The sequence below is a fragment of the Spinacia oleracea genome, chromosome 4 (assembly GCF_020520425.1).
Source record: "Spinacia oleracea cultivar Varoflay chromosome 4, BTI_SOV_V1, whole genome shotgun sequence".
Lineage (NCBI taxonomy): Eukaryota > Viridiplantae > Streptophyta > Magnoliopsida > Caryophyllales > Amaranthaceae > Spinacia > Spinacia oleracea.
The window spans coordinates 74,984,664-75,005,415 of record NC_079490.1 but is presented as its reverse complement, the minus strand read 5'-3'; the positions used below and the strand labels follow the sequence as shown (position 1 = coordinate 75,005,415).

General features: G+C 35.3%; 1 protein-coding gene across 1 annotated transcript in view; it reads right to left on the bottom strand.

The window, feature by feature from the left end:
• LOC110796519 (peptide-N(4)-(N-acetyl-beta-glucosaminyl)asparagine amidase) overlaps positions 1 to 12,284 on the bottom strand; it is a 28,068-nt gene extending 15,784 nt beyond the window's left edge. The window contains exons 1-11 of the mRNA XM_056841874.1: positions 12,275 to 12,284; positions 11,196 to 11,293; positions 11,059 to 11,113; positions 10,839 to 11,011; positions 7,153 to 7,205; positions 3,413 to 3,578; positions 3,165 to 3,361; positions 2,843 to 3,060; positions 2,327 to 2,430; positions 1,965 to 2,063; positions 1,785 to 1,874 (exon numbers count right to left, since the gene is read on the bottom strand). Of these exons, the coding sequence (XP_056697852.1) occupies positions 1,785 to 1,874; positions 1,965 to 2,063; positions 2,327 to 2,430; positions 2,843 to 3,060; positions 3,165 to 3,361; positions 3,413 to 3,578; positions 7,153 to 7,205; positions 10,839 to 11,011; positions 11,059 to 11,113; positions 11,196 to 11,293; positions 12,275 to 12,284 (1,263 nt within the window). The remainder of the gene's footprint in view (positions 1 to 1,784; positions 1,875 to 1,964; positions 2,064 to 2,326; positions 2,431 to 2,842; positions 3,061 to 3,164; positions 3,362 to 3,412; positions 3,579 to 7,152; positions 7,206 to 10,838; positions 11,012 to 11,058; positions 11,114 to 11,195; positions 11,294 to 12,274) is intronic.
• Between the last annotated feature and the right edge of the window lie 8,468 nt (positions 12,285 to 20,752).

Genomic DNA, 20,752 nt, shown 5'->3' with positions numbered 1-20,752 from the left:
ACACAACTTAAATCAATTATAGACACTAATACAATTTGATCCGCTCTTCAAAGACAAACTTGATTCATGATCCTATTTCTATCTATATGAAGAATATGTAATCGCTAAAGCTTGCTTTTGGTTGTTTAATCCTAAGTGAAGCTCAAGGAAAGGATTCGTATTTTGATAAATGTTCGAACCTAGAACAAGCATGAAGAAATTAATGATACTTCTTTGTCTTTTGAGTTGTGATGTCGAATCAGTCGCTCAAGATATTTGGTCTTTACCAGAACCTAATGAAAAGAATGGGTGGAACTTCGTTAAGAGATCAATCGATAGCAGAACGGATTTTGAAGATTAAGAGTGTTTGATTGAGTTTAGATCAAATCCATCAACTGACCTGGGGATCTGTCACATTCCTCTCCTTCCAACTTCGTGGAGTTTCCTTGACTCTTTATCGATTCGATTGGTCCCTTGAATGAAGGAGGGGGATGGTAGCATTCCGTTATTTTATGCTTTTCCCGGAAGTTAAGAGAAAGCTCAATCAATAGGAATTTTTGAATCTTCCCATCCCGAAAGGAAGAGTGCGAAATTGATTTTCTTTTTCAAAAGCGAAGCTAAGTAAGTAAACAAAACCTTCGCTTTAGCAACTTCATACGTTTGGGTTTGCTTGTGAGAAAGAAAAGAAAAAAATATCGAGTGTCCTAATAACAAGAATCTTCAAGTCCTCCACTACGTTTAAGACATATTGTGCCTATGACTCTTTAGTGGACTTCCTATTTGGTTTTCTTGTGATTTTTGTGAGATGGACAATGTCTTGTGTGAAGTTTGTCAACTACACAGTTCTCATCAAAGGGGTAATTTCTCCTTCTTTTCTTGCTGAAAAAGGATTGAGATAAGGGTTACCGCGCCTTGCCTTTCCTTTTCTCTATAGGCATAGAATATTTATCAAGGTGTCTTAAGCAGTTGGCTAGCGTTCCGGATTTCAACTTTTACCCAAAGTGTGAACGGTCCGACATCACACACCTCATGTTTGCAGACGATTTATTGCTCTTTGCTAGGGATGACGAGGCATCTGCTTCTTTGTTATTTCAAGCCTTTATGAAATTTTCAACTGGAAAACAAAAGCTTGCATGATTGCTTGGTACCCTTTGCACTCTTTGCAAGCAATCACATCACGTCAGAACCACAGATAGGGTTGGGTTCATGTAAAATATACTCAAATAACGGGTTTATCAAGTCTTCCACAAGAGCAACCTTCTCAGTGAACCCTTTTTTCTTCCATGTCATGAATCTCTTATCAGAACCACGATATTTTGCGAGTCAAACGAGATTATCATTGATAAAAGAATTAATGTATCGGAGGGGCGGGCCTAGCTGTCTCAATAAAGTCAGGTACGTCAACGGACAAGAGTTGAAAATTTCCTTGCAAAATATCCTATAACTAGAGTGGGAAGGGGGGACTAGGTTATACTTTAGGAAGACCCGTTGATTGTTCACTGTTCCCTTACCCCCTCAATGTCGAGACCCCATATGAGAAAGCACTACTTCTTTCATTGCTGATTGGTTTTGGGATGAAACCTCCCCTTACGCTTAAACTGGATAGCTCTTCTCCTCAATGGGTGCCATTTTACAAAGTCAACCCCCAGAACAAGAATTATAAGATAACAACATAGGAACATTTAAAGCACTCTTTTCCATCAGAGTAGCCCATACGAAGTCACGGCTGAACACAATGTAAACATCAAACTCATCATCCAAAATCAAGCAACAAACAATCCTTAAAAAGTGAAGAAATGACCAACCTTTTTTGCTATAGCCACCAATGCTTTCTCCTCCAACTTATCAATGGGTACTGTCTTACGAGCAGCTTCTTGGCGAACCGGGTCCTCATACTACAATGTTACAAAAAAAAAAGAGAATACAGTTACATAATTGAATAGGGGAACCAGGAGCAGAATTACAAAATGGTAGGTCTTAATCACCATTAATATTTGATCAATATAACTCCCTAATCGCTCCTCCATTTGTCCATGATCCTCAGGAGCAACATACTGTTGGAAAAGCAACGCTTCCTCCTCAGCCTATAAATTTTCAACTTCATTAGCCAGATGAAAATTTCACCAGAAAGCCCCAATATCTAATCACTAATAAACTAAAAAGAACTTTGATTATCAGAGGCCATTATATATGTTGTAATTCAGTTAATCCCTACAATTTCCCGCAATTGTGTATTTGTTATTGGTAAATCAGATTTCCGACGAGGTCTATCGATCAAAGCTAACATTTTAAGGCAATTGTTTCGGAATTAAAAGACGAAATCTAAGTAAAACAGATAGAAAATTACCTGAAGCAATCGAGCGAATTCTTCATCAGACTTGAGCAATTCTTCATTGACATGAGATTCACCTGTCGACGACGACTCGGCTGGAGCATCTTTATCGATTGAAATCAGTTAGATTTATGATGTTTTAATTTCTGTTTAGATTTATGTTCTCCGGCGAAATTGACCACAAAATATTTATTAGGTGTTAATTACACGTTGGAAAAAAGATATGGGGCTAATTTGCTTCAATAAAAAGGTATGGGGCTAACTTACACATCCCACTAAAGTGTTGTGGCTTATTTGTCATTTTTCCCAAAATTCACCAAATGTCCTTAACTTTCCATAATACATAAAAAAAAACTCTTATTTCAATACTTAATACACCAACTACCTCTACTGACGTCATCAGCCACATAATCAACCAATTAATGTGTAATTAACGGCTTAATCTCTAATTAACCCTCTAATCAACCCACCTAATCCCTAATCAACCCACTCGTTAACAAACCTAATTAACCTATCAATTAACCCACTAACCGGTCTCATTTATTTTTCCTTTCTCTCTCCCCTTCCTTCTTCCATTAACCCACAACTGTGCTGCTTCGTTTTTGTTCTCCGAAAAAGACCAGCAACCTCCACCACCATTAAATCTAAGCTCAAGATTTCTCACTCCTCCATGCTTCAACCTCCGTAATTCCTCAATTCTCCAATTAGACTCCCCAATTGCATCCCCCCAATTTCTATAATTCAATTCTCTGACCCCCAAAAAATAATTCGATCACCAATTTTCTTATTGCTCAATTTCTACAATTCAATTCACAACTCTAATCACTCACCAAAAATGACCTAGAAATTCAACCCATCATCGCCGAAGAAGATGAAAGTGCAGCAATCTCTCTTCACGCAGAAGTGTTGTGGAATTCTTCTCGTTAGAAAACTCGTCGGTGCTCTAGCAAAAGCCTCGAGAAGGTCTGAGTCAGAGAGAGAGAATGAGGGGGCTGGCAGCATGCCCGAGTCAGCGAGAATGAGAGAAAAATACTCAATTTTGATTTTGAACTGTTGGCACAAATTTCAATTTTGAACCGTTGGCACCACCTATGCAATCACCTCACCACTCTCCCTCAAACTCTCTGAAGAAGAAGCAGTAGGAGCAAAAACATAAGAGGAAGAAGAACAAGGCTCAATTTTGATTTCAATTTCAACTTTGTGTTTATTGTAGAAGTGGTTTCGCTGGTGAGGATGATTTTGTGTCAATCGGGTGGTAGGGGTGGTGCTGACCAGGGGAACGAGAGAGATGTGGGAAGGAAAAAGAAAGTAAGGCAGTGGTGGAGGTGTGGAGGTGGAGGACTGAAGACACTAGCGATGGCCGAACTGTGGTTGAACGGTGTTGAAGGTAGCTTCCATGGCAACCATGGAGGAAAGAGAAGAGGGAAGAGGAGAGAGAAAAAAGAAAATAGAAAAGGAAATTAAAGAAAAAAAAGGAAAAAGGCATGGGTGGGTTAATGAGTTAAAAGATGGGTTAATGGGTTAATTAGATGTTAATTGGATTGATTAAGGGTTGAAGACGTCATCAAGGATATTTGGGGTATTAAGCTTTATTTTAGGGGTATTTTATGTATTATCGAAAGTCGAGGGGCTTTTGGTGAATTACGCCAAAAATCAGGGGTATTTCATGAAAAAATAGATTATTTTATTGGTGGATTGAAGCATGTATTGTCATAATCAGTGGTCGGTCCCTGAAAATTTGTAGTAAGGGTTCGAACAATTTAAACATAAGCATCTTTTTTACAAAACATTAAATGATATATTGGTATAAAATATACATTAATAATTTCGCGACACAAAAAAAAAATCCCAGTCCAAAATCCTATTAAAATTGGGGAGTAATATTGAAATTACTAAAATTAAAGGAAAACATTGTTATAGTCTTTAAAGAATTTTCATATTGTTCAAGTGATTTGGTATATACACTACAAGAAAATTTAGATACAGAGGTAACACCTTGAGTCAATTCATTTTTTATGACCTCAAAAAGTGTCTTTTAGCATTAGTTAATTATGGTAGCCTCTAAAAGTTATTTTTAGGGTCGATGAAATTTAGCCTGCCCCTAAAAGTACTTTTTAGCATTAATAAAATAATGGTTGCCCCTAAAAAGTTTCTTTAGCATCAAAAAAAATTAAGTTGCCCCTAAAAAGGTATCTTTTAACATTAATGAAATAACAGTTGCCTCTAAAACTATTTATTAGCGTCAATGAAATTTACGTTGCCCCTAAAATGTACTTTTTAACATTAATGAAATAATGGTTGCCTCTAAAACCTTTTTTTAGCATCAGAAAATAATGGTTGCCTCTATAACTTTTTTTTTAGCATCAGTTCAACTTTAGTTGTCCCTAAAAAGTACATTTTAGCATCATTAAAATAATGTTTGCCTCAAAATCCTTTTTTTTTTAACATCAGTGGAATTTAAGTTACCCCTAAAAAGTACTTTTTAGCATTAATGACGTAATGGTTGCCTCTAAAATATTTTTTAGCATCAGTGAAAAATAAATTGCCCCTAAGAAAGTATTTTTTAGCATTAATGAAGTAACGGTTGCCTCTAAAAAAAATAAAATATTTAGCATCAGTGAAACTTTAGTTGCCCTTATTTTTTTGTTGCTTGCCTCTAAAACTTTTTTTTAACATCAATGAAATTTACGATGCCCCTAAAAAGTACTTTTTAGCATTAAAGAAATTTTAGGTGAGGTCTTTGATATTTTTTTTTTCTTTTTTTCTTTTTATCCATTTTTTGTGCTCGTAACCGTGTTTTTCATATTCTTCTGTTCATTCTCCGGCTTATTTTTTATGAATAAGGTTTCTGATTTTTTTTTTTCTTGGATTAATAAGGGTATCATAGACTAAAGTAAACAATCAACCAATAGAAGAATAATATTATAAACTAATAGTAGCCTATGTAAGATTTGAATTTGTTGTTTCTCAAGTGTGCTGCCAATTTAGGAAAATGAGATGCACTTAACAAGTCTGTTTCAAGTGTTGTTTGTTTTGGAAGATGAGCAACGCTTAGAAATGGGCAGCACTTGATATAAAAACGAGTAGCACTTGATATAAAAACGAGCAACACTTAACCTAAAAATGAGTAGCACTTGACCTAAAAATGAGTAGCACTTGATATATAAATTTGTGCTACATATATTATACAATTCAATCACACCACTAGTTAACCTCCATACATCACTAAAAAAGTATCCAATTAGACATATAATTAAATTAAATAGTATATATTTGTAAATCTAAAAGTTAATTATATTACAATCACCGTAATCTAAGATCCATTATAAAGAGAAAAAATTTCAAAATATCAAAGACAATCATTGGTAATGAAGTTTGTCAACTTGTCTCGAACTTCATTTTTTGCCCAAGTGGTGAAGGGTTGCTCCCTTGTATTGTTTAATACCTTAAAAAGATCGACCATCAAAACAAATATATAATTTAGTTATATTATAAATATTGTATCATATAATAAAGTAAGACATTATTCTTAACATTGAAATAATGAACATTAATAATGAACCGTATAATAATAAAAATTGTTTATTTCGCTCCTAACTTTCAACTAATGAACCTAAATAATTATTTTTAACCTCTTACATTTTTATCAGACTTATTTTAATGTTTCTAAGATTCACTCCACCTACTTTGGTGAAGTTATGAACATTTAAGGCTAGTATATTAATTATAATTCCTATTTTGACTAAAATGACTTATTTCGCTCCTAACTTTCAACTAACGAACTTAAATAAGTATTTTTAATACTTACATGTTTAATATACTTGATTTTATGTTTCAAAAACTCACTCTCACATACTTTGGTCAAGTTATGCGCATTTAAAGCTCATTAGGTCATTATAGATCACATTTTGACTAAAATGGCTTATTTCGGTCTCAACTTTCATCTAATGAATCTAAATAAGTATTTACATGTTTATTAGACTTATTTTAATGTTTCTAAGACTCAATATAACATACTTTGGTCATGTTATGCACATTTAAGGCTAGTTTGTTTATTATAGGTCATATTTTGACTAAAATGGTTTAATTCACACCCAAGTTTCAACTAATGTACCTAAATGAGTATTTTAAACAATTTACATGTTTATTAGACTTATTTTAATGTTTCTAAGGCTCATTCTCACCTACTTTGGTCAAGAATCATTCTCATTCTCACTCACTCCTTAGTAGACCTGGTTATTGGACAGGGTAGTCCAATGGATATAGGGTTAGGGTCAAGTTAATAGGGCTTTTATTGGGTAGGGCTCTTATTGGACAGGAACTTTATTGGACAGGGTCATTATAGGGTCAAACTTATACTACAATTATTTTGAAAATAAAAATAGTAATGATACAAAAAATTACGTGCATAGCTTCGTATTTAATTGTACTTGCACATGGCTCTTTTGTTTTTCATTTTTCATTGCTTGTTTATTGACCCGCCCACTAATGACCCGCTATTGACCCGCGACCCGCTTTTGACCCGCCTATTATCGACCCTCTAAAAATGACCCTTTCAATACCCGACCCTCTTTTGACCCGCACCGACTCTGACCCGCCCCGCCCGATAACCAGGTCTACTCCTTAGCATGTAGAGCATGCTGTCAAACAAGGCAACCAAAATTTCCTCCTTCACGTAGGTCATGTGATTCACCACCCTATAAATCTGAACTTCGTCATCGTCAAGTTAGAACTACTGGGGCATCTTCGAGGGGATAATAGTAATATATAGAATGTTATCATGTCGTAAAATCTCAGACAATAATTTCAAGAGTGAGCAAGAACGTAAGTAAAAGGCATACCTTCCAGAATGTGCTTCATCAACAACAAACCCCGCGTCCCCCGCCAGCAGTCCCTGGGAATGACATAGATGTTCCCGTGTGTTATTCAGCTAATAATACATGCTACAAGTACATAAATCTATTTGGACAGAGCTCTTACTGTAGAACCAGCAGTCCAACACAAACTCACGTTTTGATGCATATAATATAGTGCATCTAAAAATGATGCATTTGCAGAAATTCTTTCCGAAGTTACTTACAAGAGCTTACATGAGGGTTTTTCACTCCTATCAAGAATTAAGGAAAAACGTCAGTTCCTTCAAGGTAGCAACATTCAGCCAATGCCCGTATTAGACAAATCCATCCTAATCATGCCTCAAAATGACCAACAATTATGTAGCATATATATCAGATTCTTTTTGGTGGGGACAAGCAACACAAAATTGTATCAGCAAGATACTGACGGTGTATTGCTTAGTTTCAAAAGAAGGGCTAGAGACACAATAAATAAACCTTCAACCTCAATGGGGTGCCAAGCATGCAGGGCAATCAGACATAAAATAAATAGGCTTTCAAACTCAATCACTCATGATATTATCAGAAATGCCAACATTTAGTAAATATTAAGTGATTCTCCAACTGACGGACTTGGCTCCAGCTAGCTATACAAATGGTTAGTTCTTTAATTAATTAATTTATCCAACCTTTTTTTAAAAGGTTGGTCATTAAATTTATATATTTGTGAATCTGGGAGTTAAAAAAAACAATTGTTTCACTTATTTCTACCTCACAAGCATAAAAAATGAAGAACATGCATCAGTGATAATGCTATTTCACTAATAAAGATGAAAGATGACCAGGATAAAAAAAATGCAGAGAAGAGTAACCTTTTCGATGAAATCAATGTAACGTGTAGCACCATGCACGAATTGAGTCTCACCACCAGGGCATGTGACATATGAAGGAAATAATACCCTTGGTCCAAGTATGCATTCAATGCTAAGTCTAATTAATGCGGTTCAGTATTAATTAAACAAGTTAATAATTCAGTGAGATCAAGTGAGCTGAATGTCTAGCTAGAGGCCGCTTCAGTTCAAGTGAAATTAATAATATTAATCCACAGCTTACTCTTGACTGAACCCGTAGGGTCACACAAATAGTACGTGAACGGATCAAGTATTTAAGTGAATATATTATTCATTAAATACTCTATTTATGAAGATTCGGAAACGACGGATCTCGGTTCCAGTGGGAGCTGAAATCGTCAAAAGGCAAAATATAGAATGCTCCGGAAATGATGATATTGACGGAAATATGGATCATGACGGAAATATAAATATTATCCAAGTCGTAGATGTTGCCGGAAAAGGAAACATGGTATGTATCGGAAAATATTATCGGAAATAGAAATATTGTCGGAATCGGAAATATTGCTGAAAACGGAAATATTACCGGAGTCGGAAATATTGTCGGAATCGGAAATAAATTCCGAAATCGGAAATATTAACGGAAACGTAAATATTTGTTCGAATCGGAAATGAATTCCGGAATCGAAAAACGAATCAAAAGCGCGACGTGCGAACTCTCGACGAACGAGCTTGCGAGACGCAAGGCCCAACGCAAGCGCCAGGCCCAGCACCAAGCAAGCCCGCGCACGGAGCAGCGAGGCAAGGGGCCGAGCAGCAGCGCCCAACGAAGTGGGCCGCGTTCTGCTTGCTGCCAACGCCCAGCGCGCATGGGCCAAGCAAAGTAGCAGCGCCCATTCGTGGGCTGCGGGCTACGTGCTGTACGACCAAGCAACGTGGGCTCAAGGCCACATGTGCAAAGCCTTGGCCGGCTAGGATTGCTTGCGAGTCAAGTAATCGTGTTTTCCTAATTCTATTAAAATTAGATGTTTTAGTTAAATCTGAAATACTTATTATTTGATTAAACCTAAAATTCTAATGTTATTAATTAACTAGAATCTTAATGGATTTTGTTAATCGATTCCTAGTAGAATTCAAACTCCTTTATTTTCACCCTATAAATATGTGGTTCATGATCACAATTTATAATGCAATTCAATATACTATTCTAACATATTAGATTCAAGAGACAATTTAATACTTGCCTAATATTATTGTGAGTTTCCCGAGTGCACAAAAAGCCTTAGAGAATATTCTAGTTGGTTGAATCTAAGGCGGATTCTACGTGTTGTGGACTATCTACGGAGGGGCGACATTTGGAGTCCTATACTTGTTCTTGTTTGGTTCTGGAGCAGCTAGGGAAGACACGCATCACATTGTATGTATACTAATTAGAGTTTTGTTAAAGAACATAGAGCAAGTTTTATATCATGAGGAGGTGTGTAGTTATGCTAATTTGCTGGCAGGAGTGCTGCGATTCCTGATTAAGTAGAAATATTAGAGATTTTTAGAAGAAAAAAAAATTTGATTTTGTTTTGGAAGAGAATCCAAAAGTAACATCTTCCTTTTTTTTTTCCTTTCTAAATTTAGCTCCTTTTTGTCTTTTTTCGTTCAACGAGGTGAGAGTTTTGGATGATTAAAACTAAAAAGACAAGAAAAACCCAAACCAAGATTTTGATTCCCCATTTTAATCACACTTTTGTTGTCGTCCAAGGAAGAAGAGCAGGTTTTAGGGTTCTAAGATCATTTACTGTACACATCTCTTCTTTTTTTTCCCCTTTTTAATTTCAAGTTTTAGGCCTTTTGTATCTAAAATCTCCAATTTTGGGTATTGTATTCCACCATATCCCTGAACATCAAGAAGATTAAAAATCCTCTGGTTTGAGGATGAACGTGGGGATCTGATTGGATGAAGGTGGGGGGGAAGATGTTTAAACTAACGGAAGTCATTAAGGGCAAGTCGTGAACTTTTGAAAACCTTAGGGGTATATGGTGAGTTGTTTATAACCTTAGGGGTACATGGTGAATTACTAAAAATACGAGGGTATATGATGAATTAAGTTAAACCTCAGGGGTATTTCGTGAAGAAACCGTTATGGATTTTACTTTTTTATTAAAAATCATGCGATCATGTTTTGATAAGTATGAACCATGCCGCAAAGCGGCCAAACGTTTTGGGTCAGGAATGCGTTGCCTAGAAGTACCCATCAAATAGCTCGAAAGAGATTTGGAAGAAGAGGATCCCATGAAAAAAATGAAGAAACCCTAAAAAATCTCCGATTTAGTTCCCCATAAATTTTTCAAGAGAAAATCGAAAATCGACGACGATGTGGGACGAATTAGGGGACAAAAAAAGAGGGGATATGATCCGAATGTAATTCGGTTTATAATTTGTGAACAAATTTGAACGAAATAAGCAAAGATCTGAGAGATCTGAAGAGAAACAACGAAGAACAGAGCCGGAGAGTTTTAGGGTTTATACCAAGATGCTTCACCTGGATCACAATCGCACAACGTTATGTTCTTTTATTTTTTTGGATGGGGTTTTGAGGGGATAGGTAATAATGAATTATCATTACCCTTAGACGCTTACTTGTCACCAAACTTGAGTTACTGCGGTTTCTTGCAATAAGAACACCTTATACGATTACTTGACTCGCAAGCAATCATACCCGGCCAAGGCTTTGCACTGAAGGACATCGTATGTACATATGATTATTAGTGTTATATGTTTTAAGAAAAACTCACTAAAATGTAAAAACTATAAGGGTTTATATGGAAGAATTAGTTTTGTGGGTGAACCAATGGAGGTGTATTAGCAAACTTCCATGTCTTGGCAATCATGCCTTCATATGTTCTGTCACCAGCAACCTCACAGAGTGGTACAGCATCAGACACTTCTTTGAATACTTCTTCAGTGAGATTAATCTTCAGGGATCCAATGTTCGTATCCAAGTTCTTCATTTTGGTTGTTCCTATGATATTAATACAATACTCAAATGTTTAAGAAAGATATCCATACCATATATCATCTTGTTCTTGTCCAAATTCTTTGATCGATGCCGAGGGTGATTGGCCTATCCAGAACAAGAGAGGACAATTAGAAACTATTCATAATCCAAATATGGACACACAAGACATTGATCAAATTGATTTTACCAAGAAACTATTTTCAGGCACAGCCTCCACAACTCCTTTGCCAGCAAAAAAAACTTCGGCCAAGGGGACTGTATACAACAATACCAATCCCAACTTCTCTGCCAAAACACCACATTCACAAATCTTAATATTCCAGAATTTAGTACTCTCTTTCTTTAGTTTAGTAGTTGATGTATAATCTTTTGGGAGACATGAATATTTCCTTATTGGAATAGTATTACGTTCTTGTGACAAGTTTGGATATAGAAAAAGTTCCTATTGAAGTGTCATTAGAAGTGGCAGGAATCTGGATAGCTATATACTACAAGGAACATGGCTTTTCCATACAAGTAGCAAATGTATTGGCAAATAGTTGAGTTGTTTAGGGAAATGGTTGAGCTGATATTTAGATTGTACATTGTAAGTTTGAGATTTACTTGATTACATTGTCACCTAAGATATTTGTTTTATTTCAAACTTTTTATGAGTCTTTGTATTCCTTCGTTCCCCTGAATCGTATTCTTATTTGGCCTTCATAAGGTGTCTTCTTTAATGTTAATGTTGCAGTATTGAATAATGTGGATTTGGGGTTATTGTGGTGGATAAAAGATGGTTGTAAAATCAAAAAACCATGTAATTAGAGTAGCATATAATAATTGCAAAAAGAATCATGCACTATTTGCTTCTTCTCAAAGACATTTTTGCAAAAAGAATCATGCATTATAATTTACTTTAGGCAGTCATAGTAGACATTTTTGCTATATAATTTCACTCACTTTTACTAAACAAAATTTTCTATATTGGAGACCGCGCAGTCTAATAACTTTGTTATACATAATGTATCAACTACTTTAAACGTCATATAATAGTTTTTTTATGGGCATATAATAGCTATTTATATACGAAGTAATAAAACCTCATACTCCATTCGCTCTTGATTGTTAGTCCATTTTGGAATCTAAAACAATCCAACAAAAGTAGAGTTACGGAAACAAAAGAGATCTAATTAAATTATCACCGTTTGGGGTCTAAGTTTTATTTTTTTCATCCTTTGGGGTCTATCTTCAATTTTCTAGCAAACTAACCCACACTTAACTCACCTTTAACCATACATGGATTTAAAAAATACAATATATATATATATATGTATGGTTTAATTAAAATTTATCTTAATTAATAAAGCAAAGATTTCTATTAATTAATTGCCTAGCCATTGTATATTACTCCCCCCTTTCTTAAATATTAGTCTCATTTTGACTTTTTAGTCTGTTTTAACTCAATGTTTAAACGTAAATATCTCCAAATACGTACGTTAAATAAAAATAAAAATTTGATATTGTTAAACTATACACTGAGAAGAACAAAATAAGATCTCACATGAATATATTTTTAAATACGTATTGGAAATAAATAAGAAAATTCTCTTCAATTGTAAATAGTGACAAGATTACAAAAGGACTAATAATCAAGAACGGAGGGAGTAGTTAATTACCTACCCATTGCAAGCAATGAGAATTGTAAAGCTACTGGGAATACGAAGTAGTACCTTTCAACATTAAAAATAAAATAAAAACTTACCCATTCTCCCGTACGAAAGAAGCCTCCAAAACTTCTTATTTGAGGCGCTCCATTCGTTTCCCTCTTTGAATGGTCAGATTATAGAATTTTCAAGCAAAATTCATTAGATTCTATAGCAAATTTTACTCCAAATTCTAAAGGTATGTCTTTTAATTCTTTAGTTTTTCTTCTTCTTATAATTGAGTTGTGTTGTTGTCGTCGTCATTCTACTATTTATTGGGGTTTAGGGTTCTTAATTTTTTGACAGTAATTTAATAATAGATTTTGGCTACTATTCCTATTAACGTAAATTTGGCTACAAATGAAAGAATTTGTGTATAAAGTTTCCTATTAATTCAAGCTTTGGGCAAAACACATGATACTTTATAGTTAACAATGAATTATGAAAAAGTAATGTTGTATGCTTGATTCCACAATTACAAACTTTTTTATAAGGCGGTCTTACACAAAAGACCACTTTGGTATCATATAAGTTAAGCAATGGAACCAATTAGTTAAGCACTTGAACTAATTAGTTAAGCATTGAAATCAATTAGTTAAGCAAAAGAATTAATTAGTTAAGCAAATGAATTAATTAGTTAAGCAATGTAACCACTTAGTTAAGAAATTGAACCAATTAGTTAAGCAACCAAAGTGGTCTTTCCGGTAAGGCGGTCTTACACAAAAGTTGCCGTTCCACAATTGAGTTTCATACTAATTGTTGTAACTTATGATTTATTAGGCCGCGCGTTCGATTAATTAATATTGCATATATGTACGACTAAGGGAACTTACTAACTATGTATGTGCAATATTTTGATATGAGTTATAGAATAAATCTATATTTTTTAACTGTACACTGGTCAACGTTTCCCCATTTTCTACAAACTCCATAAAATGAATATTGTAGTAGGTTACAGACTTACAGGTGTTTATTATCATAAAGTCGCTACTCATCATAGTATAAACAAAAGAAATTAAGAAGTTGTGACATGAAAGAAACAAGAACACATATAATAACACTAAGAATAATTGCTATGTTTATTGTATAGTAATAAATCAGTAAGCTAATATGCCAAATGATGTTTGATGATTTATTTTAACCCCATTACCCCCCAACGTTTGTTGATGATTGGATTATCATACAATGCATGTAGCAATTGTTCTTTGTGTTACTATATGTGCTTGTTTCTATACAATTGGATTACTATGATGTTTGACGATTTATTTACACTAATATAAACCTGATCCACGCTAACTTAGTGTGGACCAGGGCAACGGAGTAATTTGTATGGACAATATGTGTAACTGTACGTCACGTGACAGTTATTTTGTGATTTTAAATAGTAACTATATGCTTATTATAGTAACTATGTAATTTAAAGAGTTACTGTGTGTTTTGTAGAGTTTCAATGAGATTTGTGTTTAGCCCACTTTATATACGTTTTAAACTTCTTTTTTTTTCAAAATTTCAGATCTGCATTCTGTTCATTTCTCTTTCATTTATCTCTCTTCATTTTCTCTCTATGCTTTTCAAAATCTAGCCCAAATTTCTAGGTTTTGTTCGATTTTCTTCGTAGTTATCTTATAATTCTTATAATTTGATCTATTAGATGAGGAAAAATTGGAGGAAATAGTAGATCAAGAAGGAGGTTTGTCGTTGTCGAAACCGAATCGAAGAATTTGCGCTCGTCTACAAATCTTTGCAAGAATTTTTAGAGATCACATCTCGTTTGTTGTGTTTTTTTAAAGAATTTTAAGTCTATTTTATTTAAAACTGAAAATATTTGTTGCATTTGGAGAAATTAATGTTTGTGTTTTGCCGAAATAACGTTTTCACTTCGCGAATTCGATCAGTGACTTCACCATTTTAAATAGTAACTATATGAGTAATACAATAACTACATGGTTTAAAGAGGTACTCTGTACTATGTAATTTTAATGGTTACTATATGTGTACAATAGTTACTATATTATTTTAATGGTTATATATTATATGTGTATAATAGTTACTATATGTGTACAATAGTTATTATTTTGTTGAGTGATTTGAAATGTTTGTTGTTTTGTTGAAATTAGGGTTAGTGTTTCACATATTTAGTATATAAATGATATAGTTACCTTTAATTTATGTTGCGAAATAGTATTTTTAATAGTCACTGGAATGTTCGTTGTGTTTATGTTAGTAGTAGTTTTTAGAGTAACTATATTTTTTAAAAAGTTACTATAACTTTAAAACAGTAACTATGTGTTTAAAATAATTACTATAATTTTTAGAAAGTTATTATAAGTTTAAAACAGTAACTATTTGTTTAAGATAGTTATTATGTTATGAACAGTTTATAGTGACTTTTTGATAAATAATAGTTATACGATTACATTATGTACTATGTTATTTAGAGTATGTTTTTGTTCGCTTCTTAGATCGATAGTGCCTATATGATTATAATGGTTACTATATGTGTACAATAGTTACTATATTATAATAATAGTCCTTATATGTTTATATAGTTACTATATGTTTTATATAGTTACTATATTTTTGAAATAGGTACTGTTGTGGGATCTTTTACGGTGCTGACGTGGCACGCGCTCCTCGGAGGTATCAAGTATGACTTGGCACGAACTTCTGGCAACCTGCAAAACAAGAATATTCCCGTAGGAATATTCCCTCCGATGCTTAAGTAAGTATAAGCTAGAGAGATAAGTAATTTGTAGAGAGAAGGCAGAGCAAAGATAAGTTTTTTGTTGGTGGGCAAGAATTGAATGCCCTTTTACCTTGGGATCTGAGCTATTTATAGTGCTAGGGTTTCTTGGGGACTGCACCCTCAACCCTAGCTGTGGGATGCGTGCCCCTTGGGGATTTAGGACACGTGGCTTTCGGCCTGCAATGATGGACCTTCCATATTTGGACCGGCCTTCAAAGAGAATGGGCTTTGCCAAATGGGGCTTTGTCTCTATTCTGGTGGAGTAGCAGGATTTTGGGCCTTCTTTCTGGGTATGAGCCCATCTGATCAGTATGAGTCGTAGGCTGCCTCTTTGGGCTTTGTGGGAGATATATTCAAGCCCACATCATTTGCCCCTCATGAGGAGTGAAAACAGACGTTAGTTTTCTCTGCTCTTGGAGTGTCCAACGAGGTGATGACGCGTGGCAGGGGTAATCATTTCTTACCCCTCTATAAATAAGTGGCCAATTTGAGTGATTTTCCCCCTCATTTCCAGTGATCATTTGAGAGCAATAGGAGAAGGCGATTTTCGGCGTCTTATATCCACCGACATCCACCGTAGCACCGCCACGATCTTCAAAGTCGTATTCTTGCAGTTCTTCCTCCAAGTTCTTTCACAAACTCTCTTTTGATTTATCAGGTAAATGCTTTCTTTTGAAAAATGTGTTTGTTGATTTTGATTTCTCCAAATTCTCTTCTTAGTCATGCTTGGGTCTCGTCAAACTGAGGGCGTCATCTTGTCCATTTGACGTCTTCTTTTTTCAAGTTCGTCCTTGCTTTGAGACAAGTCTTGGCTTGTTGCAGGATTTAATGGCACATATAGAAGACGAGGAGCATTTCGATGGAGAATCCTCTTCTCCTATAGAGGACGTCCCCGAAAGCACCGATGCCGCGCCGGCTAGTACGTCAGGTGGGGAGGAAGGTCACCTTCATCCCAGCGCCATCTTGTTAGGTTATGATACATATGACAATTCATAAATCATGCGGAAAAACCATAAAGCCAGGAAAGCATATTATTTACACATAATCATTTAGCATAGTTTAGATGCATACTCTTTGTTGCGTGCCTTCCCTAGCTGCGCCCGAACCGAACAAGAACAAGTCTTTAGGACTCCAAGTGTCGTCCCTCCGTAGATAGTCCACAGCACGTACGGATCCGCCTTAAGCTTGACCAACTAGGATCGCCCTTAAGGTACTTAGAATTTTCGGCACTTATAGGCAATTGGGTGACTGAATTTTTGCTCTCAAAAATCACTTTGAATACTTGAATACTCGATATAAATTGTGAGCATTGATCACCTATTTATAGGGCATGGGTATCGGATATTAGAATCCTACTGGGAAACGATTTAGTGAATCTGAATTAATCTAAAATTCAATCACTTAATTTATCTAGTAGACTTAGGAATCAATCTTATACGAATCCTAACCGATCAAGGTTTCGTACGCAAGCACAAACACACACGCAGGCGCAGCAGCCCACGAGGGGCGCCTTGCGTGCGCGCGCGCTGAGCCCAGGCCCAGCAAGTGCTCGCAGCCCACGAGGGGCGCGCGCCTGCTGGCCTTTCTCTCGCGTTTGGGCTTTGCTTGCTTTGGTCGCGCGCGGGCTTTGCTAGGCGTTGGGCCTAGCTTCGTGCTAGGCCTTGCGTCTAGCAAGCTCGTCCGATGTTTATTCGTACGATACGCTTCCGATTAAATTCCCGGTTCCGGAATTCATTTCCGATACGAACAATATTTAATATTTCCGATTCCGGAATCAATTTCCGTTTCGAACAAATATTTAATATTTCCGTTTCCGGAATTATTTTCCGATTCCGATAATATTCCCGATTCTGACAATATTTCCGTTTCCGGCAATATTTCCGATTCCGGCAATATTTCCATTTCCGATAATATTTTCCGATACGTACCATGTTTCCGTTTCCGGCAACATCTACGACTTGGATAATATTTATATTTCCGATACGATCCATATTTCCGTTTCCGGCAATATCATCGTTTCCGGAGTATTCATTTCTTGCCTGTGACGATCTCAGCTCCCACTGAAACCAAGATCCGTCGATTCCGAATATCCATAGATGGAGTATTTAATGCCATTAAATACTTGATCCGTTTACGTACTATTTGTGTGACCCTACGGGTTCAGTCAAGAGTAAGCTGTGGATTAATATAATTAATTCCACTTGAACTGAAGCGGCCTCTAGTCAGGCATTCAGCTCACTTGATCTCACTGAATTATTAACTTGTTAATTAATACTGAACCGCACTTATTAGACTTAACATTGAATGCATACTTGGACCAAGGGCATTATTTCCTTCAGTCTCCCACTTGTCCTTAGGGACAAGTGTGCATTTCCTAATTCCTTTGTCGCTCGATGCTTGCTCTTGAACATAAGGTAAGAGTTGTCATCCTTATTATGTCCAGAGGTGTTCCTCGGTTTCAGAGTTCAACTGATCAAATAAACAGATAATCATAGCCTATGATTCATCCGAGCACGACCATGCATTTCACAGTTTCTAGCTCTCCGAGTGGCCTTGTACAACTTTTAAGCATCTCATCCCGATTTATGGGAGGACAATCCCAATCTTGCGATCTTGAGATTAGACTTCGTTTGATAGGTGATTACCTGAGCGTTGCCTTTATAGCCTCCTTTTACGGTGCGACGGTTGGTCAACGTCAAAGCAACCAGTTCTCAAACAAGTAATCTCAAATCACTCAGGTATTGAGGATTTAGTGTCTAATAATTTTAATGAAATTTACTTATGACAGATTTTCATCTCTTACAGTAAAGTTTCATAGGTCTTGTCCGATACTAGTCTTCCCAAAGTAAGTATCTATGCAAATGATTATGACATTGTCATGTCCACATAGTTCAAGAAACAGAACTACTAGTCATCTTGCATTCTAATCGTCTAACGTTTTCTATGCGTCCAATTTTATAGAAAACTCCGACTAGGGACCATTTTCAACCTTTGACATTCAAGTTCACTTGATAGACATTTCTTAGTCACAGGACTGGTCCTGACAGTCTATCTTGAATATATCGTCAAATTGAAGGGACTCATCATTTAATACTAAAACAAGATTAAATGGAATATGAAAATACATTTCATATATGATAAATGTTCAACCCCATTGTTTTACAACCATGGGCCTCAAACCCATCTTTAAAATAGTTCATGGAATTCAAAGCTATGCTTGATTTCCAGTGCCACAATGTGAGTGTTGTTTATCACTTGTTGCATAGGTTTAGTTATCATGCTTTGCCAATCTTAACATCCTTTTCATCGAATGTTTTTCGAGATATGATGATAAGATCTTTTGAGTTTGTTTATTATGTGATCTAGTCTTTCTTACTTCGATAGTGGTTCTACGCATTTTGCAATGAAGAACCATCAAGTCAGCAGACATAGGATCTCACCCAAGTTCATTGAAGAACTCTTTAACATAAACAACCCTGTTTTATTGCTTCTTAGGCAATAAGTACTTTTACTTCAACTTTATAGGTTGCTAGTGATGCTTTGTTTGGAATTACTTATCCAAGCAGTTCACAGATATGTGGAAGACTTTCCATCTGTATCTTTGGAACATAGAAATTAATATTTTAATTTCCCACGCAACAACTCATGGTCTCCAATCCATGTTGCCATTTCAAAACACAATGCTCTATAGCTCGTCCTTGTCAATGGTTAACTTCAAAGGGATCTTTCTTGATCCTTTGCCAGTGTTTATGCGTGTAGCATCAATATTTAGCATATCTTTATTTCCTTGAATCAAGAACAAATCCTATGTACCTTTTCAAGTACCATAAGTTTTTCTTGATCTCAATCTAGTTGATCTTTACTTAGATCAATAGAGATTGGTTTATGTTCGTCATGCCTAAAGTCATACGATACGTTTTTGGCGATCCTCATATTATATTATATACATGATAAATTCTTTTGCAGAATAATTCCCAATTGAATTCTATTCATGTAACTTTAGCTCATTCAGTTTCAGTAGATACCGAATCCAACTAAATTCTTTGAGATATAATATAGGTGAAGAATCTCATTAGATTCTTTGATGTTTAACTTAGTAAATGCTTATACATAGTTCAAACATCTTTTACTTAGATTTATTCACATGGGTCGAATATCTCCAATGGAGTCTTTCGTGTTTGATTTAGTAAATGCTATTACTTAATCTAAAACAATATTATAAGATCTTTGCAAATAGATCTTAATACCCAGTATGTACTAAGTTTCGCCATGGTCCATCATTGATAAATAATTTTCAAATCTAAGTCATTAGCATTTGAATGTTATTTCACAATAGAGAGATATGTGTGATACACATAGGACCAAATAAGTTTTACGTACTCCCACTAAATTTCTTATATATCTATAAGAATCATGTATATTTTATGAAACTAAAATGCTTATTAGCTTCACTAAAATACAGTTCCAATTCCCAATTGCTTGCTTAAATCTGTACTTAGATTTCATAAGTTAGCATTCCTTTTCAAGCATTTATTTGGATCCACAAATCCTATGACATGCCATGTACATAGTTTTCTTCCAACATTTGATTGAGGAATACGTTTTGTCATCCAATTGTCATATGTACCAATATGCAATCATTGCTTGAGTTATAGACTTGAGCATTACGATTATGCATGAGGTTTCAACACAATCCATGCCATGAATTTGCTTGTAACCTTTAGCAACTAATCTAGCTTTGTGTGTGAACACAATTCCATGTTTGATGGTTTTTATCCTTAAAACAAACTTGCAACCAATAGGTGTGAAACTATTCTTGCAAATCAACAAAATTTCAATTTTGTCATCAAAATATTGAGTATGTTTTATGGCCTCTAACCATTTAAAACATTTGAGTCTATATATGGCCTCTAACCATTTTAGGGAATCTGGGTTTCGTCATAGCTTTCTTACAGGTCACAAACTCATTAATAGTTTGACTGCAAGTTGTAGGTTTCTTTACTATCTAGTAGAAGAATTGCATAGCTTCAGTGACCTGAACTCCATGTTTCTTCACTATCTAATAGAAGAATCTCATAGTTTCAGTGACATAAACTCTATGCCTACTTGGGTATAGAACATCAAACAATAGAATATCAATAGCCACTTGAAAGTCCTTTGAATATTCTGTTCTCCTTGAAGCACTTGTAAAGTCTTCTAAGAGATGTCTATTCTTTAAAGCCACTTCTAAAGAATACATGTTCGGATTTTCTAAAGAACTTCGAAAAGCCTCCTGAATGTCCGTTTATGTTTGTTGGTCGCCTCGAAGACTTT